Genomic DNA, 21,153 nt, shown 5'->3' with positions numbered 1-21,153 from the left:
AAGGAAAAGTGCAAGAGAAGTCCGAACTTAGGATAGGGTCCCCTGGCACGGATGTGGGTTCTCGTTTCCCAGGAGGTTGAGGGAAAGTCAAATCTCAATCCGGCCACCCTTCCCAAGAGAGGCTGGGGAGCCCTTCCGAAGTTTCGGGGGCCCTTTCTCTTGCGGCCCCCCCCCAATGGCCCAGCATGCAGGACGTGGTACAGTTAACACAGAGACATGTTGGGGCTGGGGAGACGCAGACAGACACACAGGCAGACGAGAGGGCAGTGGGATGGTTTTTGGGGGGCCAGAGCAGCCAGCTTTGCCCGGATCCCAGGGGTGGGGGGCCAGGCCGCACCCTGCACCCCCTCCCCTGTGCCTCTACCTGCTGGTAGCCGTTCCCCGGCTTCCGAGCTCCGACGGCGCCAGCGTGGGCCTGGCCCCCCGATTTGCCCAGGGGTTTTTTCGTGGTCGCCTTGGTGCTGCCAGCCTTCCCACTGGACTTCCCGTTGCCGGGGTACTTGGAGCCATTTTTGGGGCCGGTCTTGGCGGCGTAGGCGGGCGCCGTGCTGGCGAGCTGGCGTTTCTGGGGCTGCTTCGGCTTCGGTTTGGGCTTGGCAGGGGGCTTCCCCTTGGCCGGTTTCTGGCAGCGGCGAAGAGGACGTCGAGGACAAACAACAACAGAGGGCGGGGTGATGAAGATGGCGATGGAGGAGGAAGAGGGGAGGAGCAGGAAGCAAAAGCAAATGAGAAACATGGTGGCCAAACCGTAAACTGTGGTTAATCCCAACCACCATCAGCGGAAGAGCTTTGTAAACTGTGGTTTGAAGCTGCCTTCTCTGCACTAAGCATAGTTGCCTCCAAGGTGGCAGAAGCGGGATTCCCCCCCCCCCCCCCCCAGGTTTGGAAAACACAGCAACACGGCTTAACCGAACACAGGAGAAAAAACTTCTGAGCTGCTTCGGGTGGCCAAATTGGGGCAGAGCATGCTCTCCAAACACTAAACTATGGTTTAGCGTTTCTCCTGAACCAGCCCACTAAAACCCACTTCCAAGTAAATACTCACAGCCTTCCAGTAGTAAAGGAACCACAGAAGGATATTTCTTATTATGATGGTTTTATTTAATTTTTTTGGTTCAGAATGAATTCAGTCCACAGCCTAGAGCTCCACAGATTTCTGCAGAAAACCCGCCTGTAAGATTGTGGTTTTCCTCACTGCAACTAGTCCACCAATTCCGCATTGCCCCAGATACTCCTGCATGTTTGGGTTTCAGCCACGGCCGCGCTGCATCATGGGCTCCGCCATTTCCAATGGACTACGTGGGATATGATGCAGCGCAACCGCGAGTGAACACCATTCATTGCGGCATTTAAAATAATAATAATAATAGTAATAATAATAATAATAATAATAATAATAATAATAATGTTTGCCTGCAACTCAGCTATTATCTACCCAAGGATGGTCATGATCCTGCCTCTCCAGCAATGGCTATTTCCCAACCCACGCTCCCCCAATCTGCCTGGATAACTCTCCAGACTCTACTCTCTCCATGGCTGTTCATCTCTGGACAAAACTAGCAGGAGGAGAGGTTTGCCCCCCAAGCTGCTAACTTAAAGGCAAGGTAATGCATAGACATTGATAAATGGATGGATGGATGGACTGATGGACAGGTGGACAAGACAGACAGGTGGACTCTTCCACAACCACATGACAAGGACAAGACGGACGGAGGGACGGAGGGACGTTTCTGGGGAGGAGCACCGCAGCGCCGCTCCCTTTACCTGCTCACTGGCTCCCCCCAGAGGTGCGGAGGAGAGAGGGCCCAATCCTCCCTCGCTAGGCCCGTAATAGTAGGGGTAGGCGTCATAGTCCTGCAGGTCCTCACCAAAGTACTGAGGGAGAGCAAGAGAAGCGGTTTCTTCAAAAACAGAACAAAAAACCATAAACGGCTGCAGAGATTCGCCAATCCCGGGGGGGGGGGGGGCAGAAGGCCAACCCCCCCAGCAGTTGAGAACCATTTCCGCAGATGGGTGCAGGGTGCTCCTAAAAATGAGGGGTGCAATATTGGGGGGCTTTGAACCCCCTGAAGACACTCTCCTCTCTTTTTTAACTCCAAAAAATACTGGATTGGGGAAGTGGCAAGTGGTTTCCTGCCTTTTGAAACACCAGCAAGGGGGGGCGCTTTTTCCTGCAGATTCAGTGGCTGATCATCCCCACCCCCACCCCTGAAAAGCAAACAAGGGAGGGAAAGTTAATCCTAAGAAACCGCAAAAAGGAAAAGAAAAAAAACGATTTGAGAGAGAATCCAGTTTTTGCCCGCTAACCGACTGATAATTCACCAGGACTGCAAAGCTGATCTGTCAATTAGCTGGTGAAATTGATCAACTTAAAAACCTTTGGCTGGATTAGCCAAGCTGCTTAAAAATGCAGGTGGTAGAAACTGGAGCCTCTTTCACCAAGGGGGGGGGGCGAGGGATTATTTTTCACTCTGCATATGAAAACGAATGCAGATTTAATCAATCCGTTAAAATGCAGCAGGTGGCTAATGGAATAGGGTTTATTTGATCAAATGGCAGCCGCACCACCTGAAATGTTCCAAAAAGTTCATAGAATTGCAGTGTTGGAAGGGGACCCTAAGAGTCCGGCCCCCTGCGATGAAGGGATCACAGCTCAAGTTGTCAACGGACAACAATGTGCTCAAATTGGTGTGTGAGAGAGTTTTTGCCCTTTCACCATTACGAGGAGGGGGGCTCATTGCTAGTCCATATTTTACCAATATGTAAAAACGTTCTCAATAATCGCCCCTTCGGGTGCAATATGGACACAATCCTGCACTCCAGATCCACCGGCAAAAGGGGGCGTTAGGAACTGCCAGGAGGCGAAATCGCAGTGCCAGCGAGGACACTTAAACACCCCAGAGTCTTTAGCTGTGCTTCCTGCATTGCAGGGGTTGGGCTAGATGACTGCAGAGGGTCCCTTCCGACTCCGCAATTCCATCTTTGGGCTGGCCGAAAGGGGAGCCTGGCATTGCTCCGAAATACAAGGAACCAACGAAACGCCCTGAGTCAGAACGAAGGTGGAAAATTCCCCGTAGAAGGAAGATGTGAGGCGGATTTTCGCTCTGGTTGACCTTAAGAATCTGGCACGTGGAAAAGGTGTTTCCTTTGCGTCATCGCAGCCTGCAAAATACTTTCCTTTCCCTCTCCTGGCACAGTCCAGGCAGATTTAGTGTCCTAGGAAGCTGTTCTGTACAGAGTTGGACCCTCGTCCGCAAAGATCCGTCTCTCCCAGAGGTCAGGCGGGGGTCTCTCTGAAGGCCCAACCTTGAACCACGAGCCTTTGGGCATAGCTGTCAACGTTTCCCTTTTTTTAAGGGAAACTCCCTCATTCGGATTCCTCGCAAGAAAAGGGAAAAGTTGACAGCTATGCCTTTGGGATTGGTTAGAAGCATGTCGCCACTTCCCCACCTGTCTGCCCTCAACAACAACCCCATCCCAGGAGGGCAGGCGAGGGTTCATCCTGTGTTTCGAACACAGAACCGCCTCCTGGGTTCCTCCTCCCAGAAGGAAACAACCTTTCCCCAACTCCCGCTGCCCAGCAAGGATGCTGAGGAGGTGGAAGGGGGGGGGGGAACGTGGACCCCTTTCCTGAAACCCAGCTCCTCCTTGCCCCTCACCTCACCTCAGGTCTGCTGGGGTTCCTCTGGGCCTCCTGGGCTTGGGGCTTCTGGGCGGCCTTCACGTCGCAGTCGGGGCTGAAGTGTTCGCAGAAGTCGTAGGCTGCTTGGGGGCTGGAGGAGATGAGCAGCTGCTGGATGTCTCCCTGTGGGGAGGAAGCCAAAGGAAGAGGTTGGAAGAGCCGGGCCCGGCACCTGCAGGCCGAAGTAGCAGCGGGAGAGAGCGGAGAAGGCCGCCCACCTCGAAGACCTCCTCGTCCAGGATGCGGGTTCCAAAGACGGTGATGCCGCGCGTGTCGATGGCCGGCTGGTTGCCCCGGGGCAAAGGGCGGGTCACTTTCTTCTTGCAGTCCAGGATCAAGGTCACCTGCTTCTTGCTGACGCTCAGAGCCACCCGGTGCCACCTGGATAAAGGGGGGGGGGAATCGCAGAGTCATGGAACTGCATAAAGTCGGAGTAATAATGCCAGTTCTGCGTGGATAAGAAGGCCCGATATTCACCTACAGTTTGGAACTCCCTCGACTTTATTGAAATGCACCGCTGGCAGAATGGGAGGATGAAAAAAATTAAAAATTATTATTATTATTAATATTAATATTATTTATTGGAAACCCTCCATCAGATGTCAATGAGATAAGTAAATACACACCTTTAGGAGACACCTGAACTTAGGCAGCCCTGTACAGGGGAGATTTTAATGTCTGGTGTTTTATTATGGTTTTTTAAAAATATTTTATTTTTTACCAACCACCAAAACGCAAACAGTGAAACCCCCCAGGCGGCTGATACATTGAGTATATAATATTCAATAATAACATATTCAAATCAACCATATGTACACTTCTATATACCTTAACACTCCTCCTTCCACAAGGTTTATTTAACTTTTAACATTTGAATTGCCCCAAATTGTTCAAACCTACTCAAATAGTTCAATATCAAACCAATCCTCCTCTTTCTCACTGACCTTAAACCTTTTCATTCATTCTATGTATCTTCAGAGTTAGGTATTCTAAAATTATATTATTCAGTTTTTTCCTCCATTGGTTCACCCCTAGCTCTTCTGCATTTTCCCAGTTACTCGCTATAACCTGTCTGGCTGCAATTACCATCAATTTTACCCGTTTGCATTCCTCTTTTGTTTCTAACTCAGTGCTACTCAGGCTAATAAGAACCATTAGGTGTTTTATTATGTTTTTGTGTGTGCTGGAATCTGCCCAGAGTAGCTGGGGAAACCCAGTCCGATCGATGGGGTACAAATAATAAAATTATTATTAAATTATGACGAGGCCATGGTCTTCCCAGTAGTGATGTATGGAAGTGAGAGCTGGACCATAAAGAAGGCTGATCACCGAAGAATTGATGCTTTTGAATTCTGGTGCTGGAGGAGACTCTTGAGAGTCCCATGGACTGCAAGAAGATCAAACGTATCCATTCTTAAGGAAATCAGCCCTGAGTGCTCACTGGAAGGACAGATCCTGAAGCTGAGACTCCAATACTTTGGCCACCTCATGAGAAGAGAAGACTCCCTGGAAAAGACCCTGATGTTGGGAAAGATGGAGGGCACAAGGAGAAGGGGACGACAGAGGATGAGATGGTTGGACAGTGTTCTCGAAGCTACAAACATGAGTTTGACCAAACTGCGGGAGGCAGTGGAAGACAGGAGTGCCTGGCGTGCTCTGGTCCAGGGGGTCAGGAAGAGTCGGACACGACTAAATGACTAAACAACAACATGACGAGGCCATGAGCAGGTCCAACGGTCAAGAAGGCGGTTTCTGCACAGGTTGTAGAGGAAAGGAGCCCATCTAGGAGAAAGAAAACTCTGGTCCTAAATCTCCACTGCCTTGCGGGATATTTTCGGGAGAAGAAAAGGCTCAGGAGCAAACACTACACAATTCCAGTGTGGAGTGTCCCATAGCCCAGGGGAGATTCACCCTGGGAGTTGTAGTATGGAGGCGCACGCCATTGCCTCTTGAGACAGATGCAGACCACGCATCATGGAATAAAGTCTGACCGACAGAGAATTAGGTGTGAGCCTCCGTACTACAACTCCCAGGGTGAATATCCCATCTGGGCTACAGTTCGAAGGTGCCGAGTGGAGCCTACGAATTTATTTTACCTTGTATTTCTCAGAATTTACCATATTTTTCGCTCCATAAGACACACTTTTTTCTTCCTAAAAAGTAAGGGGAAATGTCTGTGTGTCTTATGGGGCGAATGCGTGGTCCTTGGAGCCGAATTGCCCAGGGGCAAAAAGCAGATCATGCTTTTTTTTTTTGAAAGAGGGAAGGGGGTGTTGAAACAAAGCCGCTGATCATTTGCCGATCGGGAGAGAGATAAGGGACGCTAGAGGCTGCCTGGGAGGGGGGAGGTAAAGACAGCAAACTTGCAAAGAGGGGAAACAGGAAGACTAAAGCAATAAGGAGAGAAATTACAGTAGAAGAAAAGGAGGAGCAAAGAACTGCTCCAGCTAAGGAAAAGACACTAAGGCAAACAAGAGGGAAGGGAGTGTTGAAAGGAAACAGCTGATTGGTGGGATCCAGAGAGAGATAAGGGATGCTAGCAGAGGCTGCCTAGGAGGGGGGAGGTAAAAGCCCATGGATCCTCAGGATTTTTACATTGGGTCACCTCAAATTCACCATCAGATCACATAGCATGACCATGGTTATAGCCTGCACCAAAAAAATCACGCACCCACTGTTGTGGGGCCGCAAAGATGCAAAAATGTGGTTACAAAGCACAGATCCACATGGATCCTCAGGATTTTTGCATTGGGCTACCCCAAACTCACCATCAGATCACATGTCTGTGGCCACAGCATGAACCACAAAAATCATACATCCACTGTTTTGTTCAGAATATTTTTTTTTTCTTGTTTTCCTGCTCTAAAAACTAGGTGCGTCTTATGGTCAGGTGCATCTTATGGAGCGGAAAATACGGTATATACCACTTGGTGGTAAAGAGAAGATGAAAAAAACTGTTTACATGAAGAACGGAGCAATGGAGCTATCAGGAAAACACAGCTAAGAATGCACAACTATAGTGAACCTTCAAAAAATAAATTGAGTCAACTGATAAACTAAAAACCAGATTAGAACACCTGCCAACATTGGTCTACGTAGAAACACAGGAAGACGCTTCCCGTGGAGTCAGACTGTGAGCTCCTCTGGATCAGTATTGTTTACACAGACTGGCAGCATCTCTTTCAGGGAGGGTTGGACTAGATCATTCTTGAGGTTCTTTCCTACGCTACGATTCCCCACAAACAAAACCGTTTTTAGCAGGGGCCGAAAAGAGTCCAGCGAAGGCACCTGCTCGATGTCGACGGGCAGAGAGTCGCAACATGTAGGTCTCCAAAGATCGGTTTCTTGCAAACGCGTCAGGATATTTCGTGAATTAGAAATAAAGAACTCGTAACACATCCGGTCACCACGGGGGGGGGGCAAGAACAACCATTGCCAGGACATGGAAATCATTCCAATGACTGACTCCAGGCCAGAGGCATAGGGCAATCTGGCAGAAAACATGGTTGGAAAAACTGACACAGAAATTACAGGTTGAGCAAGAGGCCAAAGGTTTGTATAAAGAACATATTTTAATTATTATTTTTCTTTCCCCCTCCTCTTGCTTTTGAATAAACTCCTGTAGACCATAGTTGATGCTGATACAGTATATATATACCATAATAAAGGACAAAAGGGGAAAGGACCTAACAGAAGCAGAAGACATCAAGAAGAGGGGGCAAGAATACACAGAGGAATTATACCAGAAAGATATGGATGGCTCGTACACCCCAGGTAGTGTGGTTGCTGACCTTGAGCCAGACATCCTGGAGAGTGAAGTCAAATGGGCCTTAGAAAGCACTGCAAATAACAAGGCCAGTGGAAGTGATGGTATTCCAGCTGAACTATTTAAAATTTTAAAAGATGATGCTGTTAAGGTGCTACACTCAATATGCCAGCAGATTTGGAAAACTCAGCAGTGGCCAGAGGATTGGAGAAGATCAGTCTACATCCCAATCCCAAAGAAGGGCAGTGCCAAAGAATGCTCCAACTATCGCACAATTGCACTCATTTCACACGCTAGCAATGTTATGCTTAAAATTCTACAAGGAAGGCTCAAACAGTATGTGGACCGAGAACTCCCAGAAGTGCAAGCTGGATTTAGAAGAGGCAGAGGAACCAGAGACCAAATTGCAAACATGCACTGGATTATGGAGAAAACTAGAGAGTTCCAGAAAGACATCTACTTCTGCTTCATTGACTATGCAAAAGCCTTTGACTGTGTCGACCACAGCAAACTATGGCAAGTTCTTAAAGAAATGGGAGTGCTTGATCACCTCATCTGTCTCCTGAGAAATCTCTATATGGGACAAGAAGCTACAGTTAGAACTGGATATGGAACAACTGATTGGTTCAAAATTGGGAAAGGAGTACGGCAAGGCTGTATATTGTCTCCCTGCTTATTTAACTTATATGCAGAATTCATCATGCGAAAGGCTGGGCTGGATGAATACCTAGCCGGAATTAAGATTGCCGGAAGAAATATCAACAACCTCAGATATGCAGATGACACAACCTTGATGGCAGAAAGTGAGGAGGAATTAAAGAACCTTTTATTGAGGGTGAAAGAGGAGAGTGCAAAATATGGTCTGAAGCTCAACATCAAAAAAAACGAAGATCATGGCCACTGGTCCCATCACCTCCTGGCAAATAGAAGGGGAAGAAATGGAGGCAGTGAGAGATTTTACTTTCTTGGGCTCCATGATCACTGCAGACGGTGACAGCAGCCACGAAATTAAGAGACACCTGCTTCTTGGGAGGAAAGCAATGACAAACCTTGACAGCATCTTAAAAAGTAGAGACATCACCTTGCCAACAAAGGTTCGTATAGTAAAAGCTATGGTTTTCCCAGTAGTGATGTATGGAAGTGAGAGCTGGACCATAAAGAAGGCTGATCGCCGAAGAATGGATGCTTTTGAATTCTGGTGCTGGAGGAGACTCTTGAGAGTCCCATGGACTGCAAGAAGATCCAACCTCTCCATTCTGAAGGAAATCAGCCCTGAGTGCTCACTGGAAGGACAGATCGTGAAGCTGAGACTCCAATACTTTGGCCACCTCATGAGAAGAGAAGACTCCCTGGAAAAGACCCTGATGTTGGGAAAGATGGAGGGCACAAGGAGAAGGGGACGACAGAGGACGAGATGGTTGGACAGTGTTCTCGAAGCTACCAGCATGAGTTTGACCAAACTGCGGGAGGTAGTGGAAGACAGGAGTGCCTGGCATGCTCTGGTCCATGGGGTCACGAAGAGTCGGACATGACTAAATGACTAGACAACAACAACATATATATTATGGCCAACAACCTAGGCAATGGATGTTACTACGCATTATATTTGGTGTTTGTTAAAATTGTGGTGCTTTTCTCATACACACTTTGGCGAATTCTGTTGGTGTATTTAGACACGATCTTCAGAGTGTTTGTTTCATTTTTGATTTTTATATTCTGTAATTATCGTGCGTTGTATGTGTTAATCATAATATCAAAGGATCGCGGAATGGAAGAGTTGGAGAGGGGCCCCCTAAGGGTCATCCAGCCCAATCGCACCGGGGATCGTGACAAAGCACAGGCCTTCCCCCTGCAGTGGGGCGATGGAGGGGGCAGAGAAGGAAGCCGGGAGGGGAGGGCACTCACTTGCCATCGGCCAGGTTGACCCCTCGGAAGATGGGGTAGTCCTCTGGGGCTGGGCGCCCGCTCTGGTCCTCATAGAGGAAGACGGGGGAGCGGCCCAGCTCCACGCCCAGCTGCTGGGTGCCATGCTGGTTGTAGATGGAGAGCAGGAACGCCTGGAGTCCAGATTTGGGCTTCACCAGGGCCATGATGGAGAAATCCTCTGGGAATTTACCTGGGGGGGGGGGGAGGAGAGAGGGGAGGGTTTAAGGAGGGCTCCACAGCACCCACCAAACGCCACAAAAGGGATGCTTTTGGAGTCTCCCCACATAATAAGAATAAATAATGATAATAATAATAATGAAATAAAAAAGTCAAGGTCTTATATATACTAAATTTTTATAAATGTACCAATCAAGCACGTACATAGATATGGGGACCACATGTCTGGAGCAGCCCAGGAAGACCGCCCTGAAACCATTTTTTGACTCCCAAACTGACCAAATGTTTTCTCTGCAAGGAGGGGGTGAAAAAAAAACCTTCCTTGTTACAGGAACTGAGTAATCACCATTTCAAAGGAAAGGCAATCAGATAAGGCATTATCAGACAACCTGCCAGAAAGGAGATAAACAACACACTCAGATTTCTGTTGTAGACCGCCTTTTCTGTGATGTAGGTATGATGTATGGAGGAGTGGTCTTGAGCTCCAGGGCAGGAAATTTAAAATGTCTATATAAGGGCAGCCACACCTTGGTTCTGGGTCCTCCTCCTTTCCTGCGTGTGAGGGGAGCACCCTGTTGCAACAGATCAATAAAGATCAGGCTTACGAGCTGCTTTGCTTCTCAATATTCTCTGGTTGGCTTCTGTTATTTTCTCCGACTGATGGAGAACCTACATAGGACTCTATAAGGGCTCTTGTGTCCCCCATAAGGGAATAAGGGCAAATTTTGTTTATTACAATAATAATAATAACTTTTATTATTTATACTCTGCCCACCTGGCTGGGTCTAAGCTATGAGAAGCACTGGCACATTTAAAGTACAGCGGCCCCTTGGTTCTCAAACGCCTTGGTACCCAAACAACTTGGAATCCAAACACTGCGAACCAAAAGTAAGTGTTGCCTCCTGGGCTAAACTGAGGGGGAGTGATGGGAACTCGCCCCCCACAACACACACACACACTTCGCTTGCATACCTGGGAAAAGCTGCCGGGTGGGGGCGCTGATCTGCGCCTGCCTTGATATCCGGTAGGCCACATCGGGCCCCGATCCTGAGCGCCTCTTGGGGCAGAAGCCCGTGGTCTTGCGGACGCCCTCGGGCTGGTTCTGCAGCTGCAACACTTTCAAGACGTCAACCGGTTCGGCTGCAGGAGGGAAGAGATGGAAAATGGGGTTACAAAACTGGCTTGCCTGCCGCCCCCACCTCACCCCATGCAGACCCTTCCCACTGCTCTAAAATTGCCAACTTTCCCCCCTGGCCCTGCTCCTCTGCTTTCAGGAGAGCCTGCTGGCCCGGTCCAAATATCCTGCTCCCGTTCATCTGCCTGCTTTTGGCCAAACTGGCACAGGAGCAGAGCCGGTCGGGAAAGGTGGCAACCCTGTGCGGCTCCGCCAAGCGGGGAGGGTCGGGGGAAAGGTGAAGCGAATCTGATTTAACATCCAAGGACAAAGTTTTCACAGGCTCCGCGCAGCTGCCTCCTCCTCATCCACACGGTTGTGCCTGACGCGCTCTAACCACTGAACCACGCTACCTCTCAAACCCGCACGGTCCGGTCATCGACCCTCCCAGTCTCGCTGCCCCCTCTGCGTGTCACAAAGGGGGTCCCCATGGGACAACACCCTCTCCCCCTCCTTTAAATGTGGGGCCCTCCCTCCACGAGGCTGCATGGGAACGGAAGGGGGCGGGCATCTCAGGTGTGCCCAAAGCAATCGGCATTCCGATCTCCTCTCTCCGGGCCGTGAAAAAGGGGTCTTTGTTTGGCGCTGGGAGGTGGATCCCGGCCAGGCGGACGCCGGGCACACGCCTGTGCGCCCCGCCAGCGAGGAAAGAGGGAGGAGGAGGGAGGAGGAAACGCAGCGGACAGGCAGCTGCACGCGCCGCGCAAGACGCCGCAGGGTGTGCGCCTTGCAATCTCAGCTAAAGCGTCCAACCTCTGCTTAAAAACCTCCAAGAAGAGTCACGCCTGCCCTCCCCAGAGCTGCCAGGTAGAGGCACTGCCATCCCAGAATTTGGGGGCAGAGGTCCACACGCCGCCCCTGCAAAAGCGCTGCCGGCTCGAAATCCACGTACATGAAGGCGGAGCGGGGCCTTCAACGCAAGACCCGTTCCGTATTTGTGAGAACCGGGTCTTTATTTCGCAGTGTGGCAGCACCAACTCACTTTGGAACTCCCTGCCACTTGACAGCCGGCAGGCAGGCGCCTCCGCTGAGCTCTTTTTGGCACCCGCTTAAAAGATTATTTTGCTTGGACAAGACTGACTGGGTGATTTAGAGAGCTGGCGTGAATACACCACCGTGGAATATCTTTCACAAATCTGTATAGCTTAGTCGGTAGAGCACAGCTCTCTCAATCTTAGGGTGGTGAGTTCGAGTCCTACTTGGGGTGCAAGATTCTTTTCAAGCTTTCTACGATTATTAGGATTATTATTATTATCTTGCCATTATTATTATTATCCTTCCTGCTGTAGGTGAGCTTACAGAACCAGCCACTGGACACAAACCTCCTTCTCCGTTGTGGCCACGTAGTTTTAGGGAAAGGGCCACGAAGAACGTGTTTTAAATTTGCCATTTTAATAATTAAGGGATGGTTGCTGTTAATTTTCCAAGCGGATAAGCTTACTGCTTTTCTCTTCCATAAACCGCTTTTAGGGTTGTTTGTTTTCTCATTTATAATCAAGCAGTGGGTATAAATTTTATGAAACGGAATCATAGAATTCTAGAGCTTCCGGGGACCCAAAGGATCATCTAGTCAAACCCCAGAATAGACAAATATCCATTCATTCACTCGCTCATTCATTCATTCATTCATTCCCTGCCCTTCACCCTTTGGTGCCAGGGCAGGTCACAACAATTTTTTTTTTTATTAATTTTTTAAGAGATTTTTTCTTTTACAAATTATATAAACACACTCATATTCAATATAATACAAAATTATTTTAGACTTCCCCCCACTCCCTCCGCAATCCTCATACTTTTATATTTAGTCCACATTTCCTTTATAACTGTATTGCCAGTTAGGCAGGTCACAACAATTAAAACAGTTTGAAACAATTCACCATTGTAAACACAAGGTGAGTTTTCAGAACACACACTGCAGAAGTCAAAAGCAGCCAGGCCAAAGAGGCACAGTCTTCATCGTATCTTCTGGAAGCTATACAATTAAGGTGCCAGGATGCACCTCTGTAATCCAAAATGACCGTAACAGATTGGAGACCTGGGCCCAGGCTAAGGAAATGAATTTCAACAGGAACAAATGTGAGATTCTGCACTTAGGCAGGAATAACCAGATGCACAAATGCAGGGACACCTGGCTGCCTAGCAGTACACGTGAGGAGGATCTCGGGGTCTCGGTGGACCACAAGCTGAGCATGAGTCCACAGGGTGATGCAGCAGCAAAAAAAGCTAATGTGATTCTAGGCTGCATCAAGTCTAGTGATAGTCCCACTCTATTCTGCCTTACTCAGACCACTCTTGGCGTACAGTGTCCAGTTCTGGGCACCACAATTTAAGAAGGACGTTGACAAGCCGGAAGGTGTGCAGAGGAGGACAACCAAGATGGTCAAGGGTCTGAAAACTAAGCCTTATGAGGAGCGGTTGAAGGAGATGGGTATGTTTAGCCTGGAAAAGAGGAGCTATCATAGCCATCTTCAAATATCTTAAAGGCTGTCCCATGGAAGAGGGAGTGTACTTGTTATCTCCTGCTCCAGAAGGTAGGACTCGAACCCATGGCTTCAAGGAGATTCCGACTAAACATCAGGAAGAACATTCTGACAGTAAGAGCTGTCCAACCATTGAATGGATTCTCCTTCCTAGGAGGTGTTTCAGCGGAGGTTGGATGGCAATCTGTCATGGAGGCTTGGGCTGAGATGGCAGAGGGTTTGTCTAGATGACCCTCGGGGATCCCTTCCAACTCCACAATTCTATGATCTACGATTCTAGGGACCTCCATGGGCAGGGAGAGACACCGCTCAGGTGCCACCACTGAGAAGGCCCGCCCCCCCTGGACCACCACCCCAGCTCTGCCCATCTCGGTACCCAAGGATGTCTTCAGGGAGGAAGGAGAAGGCCTCTCAGGTATTTGGGACCTGAATCGATAACAGTATAAGCCTTTGGCCACCATCCAAGCCATGCCTACTTAGAAGCGGGTCCTTTCGTTGTTGATTTTATATATATATTTATTATTTTTTACATATCATTCCCAACAATCATATAACATAATTTCTTCTTCTCTTATACAATGTTTTGGACGTCCATCAACCACATCTGAAGATTTCTCCAGTCTTTTATCACTTTAATCTACATTCCTTAATTTCCTTATTACTTTCAATTATCCTTAGCTTACAATTCTCTTCCTAATCTTCTCTGCAATATTCCACATAGTACCTCATTACAAAACATCTTGCAGTCCTACTAGCGTAATCTGTTTATTGCAATTGCTTTTCAAATAGTTCAAATATTTATTCCAGTCCTTTGAGAATCTCTGGTCTTGCAGGTGTCCTTCGGAGTGCAATGGCGCTTGCTCCCAGGTAAGTGGGGTTGGCCTTGTAGCCTGAGTCCAGTAAGAAGCTGTTTTCCACGTGAGGGCCGCTGTCCTTTCAAGGCAACCTTTCAAGGGCCGGTGGTGGTGATGGGCGGGGCCAGAGGCAAAAGTGGGCGGAGCAACAGCTGTACATGTGGCCCTTTGTACAGTAAGTTCGTTTTCTGCATTCTCTCTGTCTTTCACCCAGTCAAGGAAGATACTTAGTGCACAACATAAGAACGCAAGAAATTTCTTCCAGATTAAGCCAGTGGCTGCAGCAGGAGGAGAAACCGCAGCAGGGGAGAGGGTGCATTGGGTTCAAATCCTGCTTGTGGGTTTCTCTCTCTCTCTGTTTTAAAAAATAATCTTTATTCATTTAAATTACACACTTAGCTAAAGTGGTGCTTCAGGTTAAGAAGAGTTTCAGGTTAAGAACGGACCTTTAGAACAAATTAAGTTCTTAACCCGAGGTACCACTGTACTGTATTCCAAACTTAAAAATGGAAAGCGTAATGCTGGTGGTCAACAAAAGAGGTTTAAAGACTGTCTCAAGGCAACTCTTTAAAAATGTAGTATAAACAACCAACAACTGGGAAACACTGGCCTGCGAGCGCTCCAGTTGGAGAACAGCCTTGACCAAAGGTGTCCTGGGCTTTGAAGACACTTGAACTCAGGATGAAAGGGAGAAACGTGCTAAGAGGAAGGCACACTTGGCAAATCCACACCGTGATCAGGTCCCGCCCGGGAACCAATGTCCCCACTGTGGAAGGACATGTGGATCCAGAACTGGCCTCCACAGTCACTCCTTGTTAAGGCTGCGTTTATGGAAGACAATCTCACTCGCCAGAGATAAAGAGAGGGACGTGGGTGACCTGCCTTCCACCTTCCCGGTTAGACTGCTGCAATATTTGGAGATTCTTCCTGCTCCAAGGCATCCCTGGGTTCTGCTTTGGCTTCTCCATTGAGAAAAAGGAAGCTTTTCGTTTACAGAGAGCAGCCAGGAGTTCAGAGGCTGCCTCCCAGTAAATAAATACGGGCCATGCCAGCGAAGGAGTTTTTGGCAGCTGGCAGATTTGTCCTCAGGCTGGGTACCTTCAAAGCACGTCCAGAGCTCATGAAACCTTGCCTGGCTCTCGTGATGCTGAAACTCACCCACACCCCGTGAAGCTGAAAGGCCTTGTTCACGCAGCACAGTGTTAGCCTATGGAACCTGCTGCCACTAGAGAAAACTATGGATGGCTGCTAACCAAGGGGGCTGTGCTCTGGCTCCGCAGTCCAGGGCCTCCTGCTGCAGCCACACGATTTCTGTTCTCATCCTGAAGCAAAGTTCTGTTCTATCCTGAAGCAAGGTACTATTTCTGGGTTAGTGGAGTCTGTAACCTGAAGCATCTGTAACCCAAGGTGCCACTGTAGTTGCTTTGGAAGACGATCATCAGGCATCCACACAACATGACCAGTCCAAAGAAGTTGATGTTGAAGAATCACTGCTTCAACACTGGTGATCTTTGCTTCATCCAGGACACTGATTTTAGTTCGCCTGTCTTGTAAGTGATGTGTAAGATTTTCCAGAGACGCCGTTGATGGAATCTTTCAAGGAGTTAGAGATGGCGTTTATAAATGGTCCATGTTTCACAAGCATATAGAAAGGTTGGTAGTGACCGTTGCTTCTTCCAGTACATCCAGACAGGGGCTGAGCCCCCAAGAGCCCAGGCTCACCCCCAGATCACTAGCCGGCTCCTTCCTCCCTTTGGAACTGGCTGAGCAACAGAGATGAACCCCCCCCCCGCTGCCAACGTCGCCTCTGTCTTCCTGGCCCTCATCCAGTCCCTTGCCAAGGTCAGGAACCAGTTCAGCTTATCCTCCGCCTCCCCTGCTTGTGTGGGCAATGCAGAATCGCAGAATGGGAGCATTGGAAGGGACCCGGAGGGGTCATCTAGTCCAGCCCTCAACTGTCGCAACAGAAACATCCCTGGCAGGGTCCATCCATCTGTGTGTGGATGACAGTGCATCCCCAAACTGCAGAAGACCACTGCCCAGTGGTTTCACACAGATGCCCAACAGAAGGGCGGGGGAGCTGTGTAGAGAAGGTGCATTCCTGCGGAACTCCAGTCCACAGGATCCTAATATCAAAACATCCTCCAAACGCCACCTTCTGGGGCTGATTGCAAAAAGAGACACACACCCCTCACTCCTAACCCAGACAGAGGCTCCAGATTCCAGAAGGGCACCTTGGCTGATGGCATGGAAAGTCGCTGAGAGATAATAATAATAATAATAATAATAATAAGAAGAAGAAGAAGAAGAAGAAGAAGAAGAAGAAGAAGAAGAAGCAGGGTGGGTGCAATCATCCCAGTGCTGAATCCAGGTCTAAATGGGATCTCCTCCAAGATCCAAGATCCATGTGCCTGGATGCCAGCACAGATGTTCTGGGATCTAGTGGGGCCGGCATGTAAGCAGTTCTTAAACTGCTGTGAGCTAATGAGCATAAAATCCTTCATTAGATTATGCCCTGCTTGTGTGCCAGGTGTTATTTATTATTTATTATAATAAATAAACAATAAACATAATAAATAATTAATAATTAATAAATAATAAATAACTTCTTCTTCTTCTTCTTCTTGTTATTGCTACACTAGACTGTAATCGTGAGATGAGAGGCAGCGTATTTTGCTATAAACCTGCTCTATGGCAGCCTCCGCCCACCTGACTGGGGACTACGATTCCCAACACAGGATAAGTGGGGCCGGGGGGCACAGCGGCTGCGGGCCTAGTGGTTAGAGTGCTGGACTAGGACCCAGGAGACCCGGGTTCAAATCTCCACGCGGCCACGCAGCTCCCTGCCTTTCGGCCTCAGCTGCCTCCCTGGGCTGTTGTTGTGGGGAATAAACGCTGGGGGAGAGAAAGGCATCTAAGCTGCTTAAAGCTCCTTGCCAAAGGGTGGCATGTGAGCGCAATAAATTAATAAACCTCTCTGGGATCCCTGCATTGAAAGGGCTTGGATAGATGACTCTTGGGGTCCCTTCCAACGTTACATAAAATGGATACGTGCCCCCACCCCGCCCAGAACTTGACCCCGCCGACTGTTGCCATTCCCACGCGCGGTTATTTTTCTTTCCTGGAAATATGTTTCGCCTCTTCTGTGACCCCTATCCTGAACTTTCCCCACTAACACCACTGCCTCCGACAGCCCCAGCTTTCTGGGGGGCGCCGGCTTGGCAAAGGCTGTTCTTCCAGCCGGGGGGGGCCCGCGTCCGCTGCAGAGCCGAGCCGGCAAATCTGCGCGTAAAGACGCAGCGCGCGATCCGGGGGCCTCTGGCTCTGCACTGGCCCGCCGTCGGTTTTGTGCCGCTCCCCGTCCCGCATCTGGCCAAGCCATCATCCCCCGGCGTGTGCCTCCCCTAGACTCCCCCCACCAGCTCCTGATGGCTTCCCCAGACTTGTTATTGTTCCGAGGGATATCCGAGCCGACGCCTTTGGGTGCCAACTGGGCGGGGTGGGGGGAGCGCGCGAAGCTGACCGCTGAGAGAGACGGGGGGGTGCAGCAGAGGACGAGGGGGCGCGGGTGGGGAGGGACACACACCAACTCGTCTTGGCGCAGGAGGCAACTCCCAATAAAATATTTGAGGGGGCGGGAGGGGGGCCGTTTAAAAGGTGTGCAGGCATCACGTCGTGTGATCGATTAAGGGAGCGGGGCTTACCTGTCCCGTCCCCCATATTTTATTCAAGTTGGCATCCCTGTCCCGGGGTGGGGGTCGTCCTGCTGCTGCTGCTGCTGCTGCTGCTACGGGGGGGGTGAGAAGAGGGCATACAGGAGGCGCCCCCCATCCCTCTCTGCTTGTCGCCTGTTTGAGCCCCCACACCTCTCAGTCCGGGGGACGGGGCCTGCAGATTATATGTACCGTCCATTTTTTTACAGCGTCAGGAAACTTTCGCCAAACTTCCCCTCCCGCACTGCGCACAGGTCCCTCAGTAGCAGTTAGAATCACAGAATGGTAGAGTTGGAAGGGACCACGAGGGGTCATCTAGTCCAACCCCCCTGCAATGCAGGTGGGTCTCGAACCCAAAATTGAGAGTCTCGCGGTCCTCCAACTGAGCTATTTTGCTGTTTTTCGTTATTCTGCCATTCTTATTCAAACCCCTTGCATCCCGGAGTCGGACTGAATGATCCTTATCCCTACACAGAATCCTGGAATTGGGCACACCAGTGGTCATCTAGCCCAGCCCCCAGACCACAGGTAAGAAATCCTCAAGAGGCCTCTTTCTAACCTCTCTGTTTCTAGGATCAATTTCCCTGCCCAGGAGTTGTGGGTTGCCTGCACGCTTCTCCCCAGCCATTTCATCAACACAACATCCCTGTGAGGCGGGCGAGAGGCTGAGAAGGGCAGCAAGTCCACCCACTAATAATAATGATAATGATAATGATAATGATAATGATAATGATAATAAATAAATAAATAAATAAATAAATTATTTGTACAGAGCCCATCTGACTAGATTGCATAAAACTTATCACAGCTCCGCTCTCTTCACACCTCTCCTGGGACGCCAGGTTCTGCCCAACTTTTTTTTGGGGGGGGGAGGTCTGGCACATGCATGTGGTGGGGCGATGCTTGTACTATTGTGACCCAATAAAATCCTTAATAAAAACAATAACAAGAGCTACAATGATAATGGAGAATATTGAGGCAGGCCAACCCCTCCTTGAAATATTTTGGGGGGGCACCCCTTGATGGCACCCTTGGGGCTAGGGGAGCTTGTTGCAGCGGGAGAGGGAGACCCCCCCCCCGTGCCTCTTCCCCAGCCTGACTCCTCTCTGCCTCTTGGTCTCCCTCCCTCCTCTCCATCTTCAGCTTCTGCCTCTGAGCCTGGACTTCTCTCTGCCACCAACTCTCCCCTCTCACTAAGCCCTGTCGCCTCTTCCACTTCCAACATCTTCTCTTCCCAGTCTCCTCCCTCTTCTCCCTCATCCCTCCTCATCCCACCACCAATCTCTGGGCTCTGAGTCTTCTTCCCCTTTGGGGTTCCCCAGCTGGTGCCCCCAGACATTCCTCTGTGTCCAAGCACTGCCTGACACACACACACCCCAACATTTCTCCAAGGAAAACAGGGATGTCCAAAGGGGGACATTCCAGGATCAGATCAGAAACCAGGATGGCGTCTGTAACTCCAGGGCTGTTCCTGGAAATTGAGTACACGTGGAAGGTCTGAGTGGAATATAAGATGATGATGGTGATGACGGTGATGATTACCTTAATTAATTAATTGTACCGCCCTACACCCACAGGCAGATCATTTGTTGTTGTTGTTTAGTCGTTTAGTCGTGTCTGACTCTTCGTGACCCCCTGGACCAGAGCACGCCAGGCCTTCCTGTCTTCCACTGCCTCCCGCAGTTTGGTCAAACTCATGCTGGTAGCTTCGAGAACACTGTCCAACCATTTCATCCTCTGTCGTCCCCTTCTCCTTGGGCCCTCCATCTTTCCCAACATCAGGGTCTTTTCCAGGGAGTCTTCTCTTCTCATGAGGTGGTCAAAGTCTTGGAGCCTCAGCTTCAGGATCTGTCCTTCCAGTGAGCACTCAGGGCTGATTTCCTTCAGAATGGAGAGGTTTGATCTTCTTGCAGTCCATGGGACTCTCAAGAGTCTCCTCCAGCACCACAGTTCAAAAGCATCAATTATTGCAGCATGAGTTTGACCAAACTGCGGGAGCAGTGGAAGACAGGAGTGCCTGGCGTGCTCTGGTCCAGGAGGTCACAAAGAGGCGGACACGACTAAACGACTAAACGACAACAACAATGAATTGTTGGAGGTGGACATAAGGGGTCATCTAGTTCAACCCGCTACACAAACATGGAGTAGCTTCGAATAGAGCTTGAGGTGACCTCATCACCTCAGTGCTCCACCATGGGATGTACAAAAGTGAGCCCTGCAGGCCTCTGCGTGGCCACACGAAGGAAGAGCTATGGAGCTTCAGTCGGTGCGTGTGTGTGAACACGCGCACATATGGAAAGGGGGTGTTCTGCAGCATAATGTTGCAGCACAGAGTCCTCAGGCGGTGCATTTGATGACACCCGGTCCCCTGGTTTTCCTTCCAGGTCCCTGGCCCCTCCTGAGCAGCCAGTCAGCAAATGCTTAGCCATCTTTGGGAAGAGTTACCAGGCGTCCCCAGTTCCCGGGGACAGTCCCCGGATTTGCAAATCTGTCCCCGGACAAATTCCGTTCCCGGATCGTCCCCAGACTTGCTAATCTGTCCCTGGGAAACGTTGACAGCGGCAGCCTCGGCAGCGCAGTTGGTTCTGGCTGGTTTCAGGAGCTGCTCGCTGCTGTGGCGCCTGCCATTTTTCCTCGCCAGAAGTCCCCATATGATGTGTCTTGTGCACAACACATCATATGGGGACTTCCGGCGAGGAAAAATGGTGGGCACCACAACAGTGAACAGCTCCTGAATCCAGCCAGAGCCAACTGCGCTACCAGGCCAGCACTGCCAAAGGGGAACCGGGGACGTCTGGTGGTACAGATCTCCTGCCCCCCTTCCTCCGTTGCCCAGTTTTAAAAAAACCTCTGCGCATTTATGTTTCACAGGGTGTGAAAGAAAGGCTTTGCAGAAACCATGCGCCTCGCGCCCCTCCTGGGCAACGCCTGCCCACCCGCGACTCCTGAGCCTCCCCCGATCTGTCAAAACAAAGGGAGGAGGGGGCAGATCATCAGGGAAGGCTCGGGATATGCATGTGTGCTTGGGCCCAGGGTCTTTTGCCTCTCCATCCCCACTACTGACTCCCTGTTGCTTACTCAGCTTACAAAAAAAAGAAAAAAGAAAAGAAGTGACCCCGGATTCAATCTGGTAACCATATCTTGGGTGGAAACGCAGGGTGGTCATACTTTCCACAATTTTCCCATCAATGTGATTCCTGCACTGCACGGGGTTGGGCTAGATGACCCTCATGGTCCCTTCCAGCTCCACAATCCTACGTTTCTGTGATTCTCCCCCGGTGTCTCTGCGCAGCTCTCCCCTTCCGGCCCTGGGAAGGGAGACCAACAGTTTCCCAAACTGGTCCCTTTCCAAAGAGAGGGTGGAATGGACGGACGGCTCCA

The 21,153-nt window shown here is 49.9% G+C and overlaps 1 protein-coding gene across 1 annotated transcript in view; it reads right to left on the bottom strand.

Annotated features, from left to right (window-relative positions):
- COL11A2 (collagen type XI alpha 2 chain) overlaps nt 1-21,153 on the bottom strand; it is a gene marked incomplete at its 5' end in the record, with an annotated part of 106,186 nt that overhangs the window by 71,793 nt on the left and 13,240 nt on the right. Inside the window, 5 exons of the mRNA XM_079967198.1 lie at nt 365-622; nt 3,665-3,805; nt 3,901-4,063; nt 9,354-9,564; nt 10,524-10,691. Of these exons, the coding sequence (XP_079823324.1) occupies nt 365-622; nt 3,665-3,805; nt 3,901-4,063; nt 9,354-9,564; nt 10,524-10,691 (941 nt within the window). The remainder of the gene's footprint in view (nt 1-364; nt 623-3,664; nt 3,806-3,900; nt 4,064-9,353; nt 9,565-10,523; nt 10,692-21,153) is intronic.

The sequence above is a fragment of the Podarcis cretensis genome (genome assembly GCF_951804945.1).
Source record: "Podarcis cretensis genome assembly, chromosome: 2".
Classification (NCBI taxonomy): Eukaryota; Metazoa; Chordata; class Lepidosauria; order Squamata; family Lacertidae; genus Podarcis; species Podarcis cretensis.
This window is presented reverse-complemented; position numbering and strand designations above follow the sequence as displayed.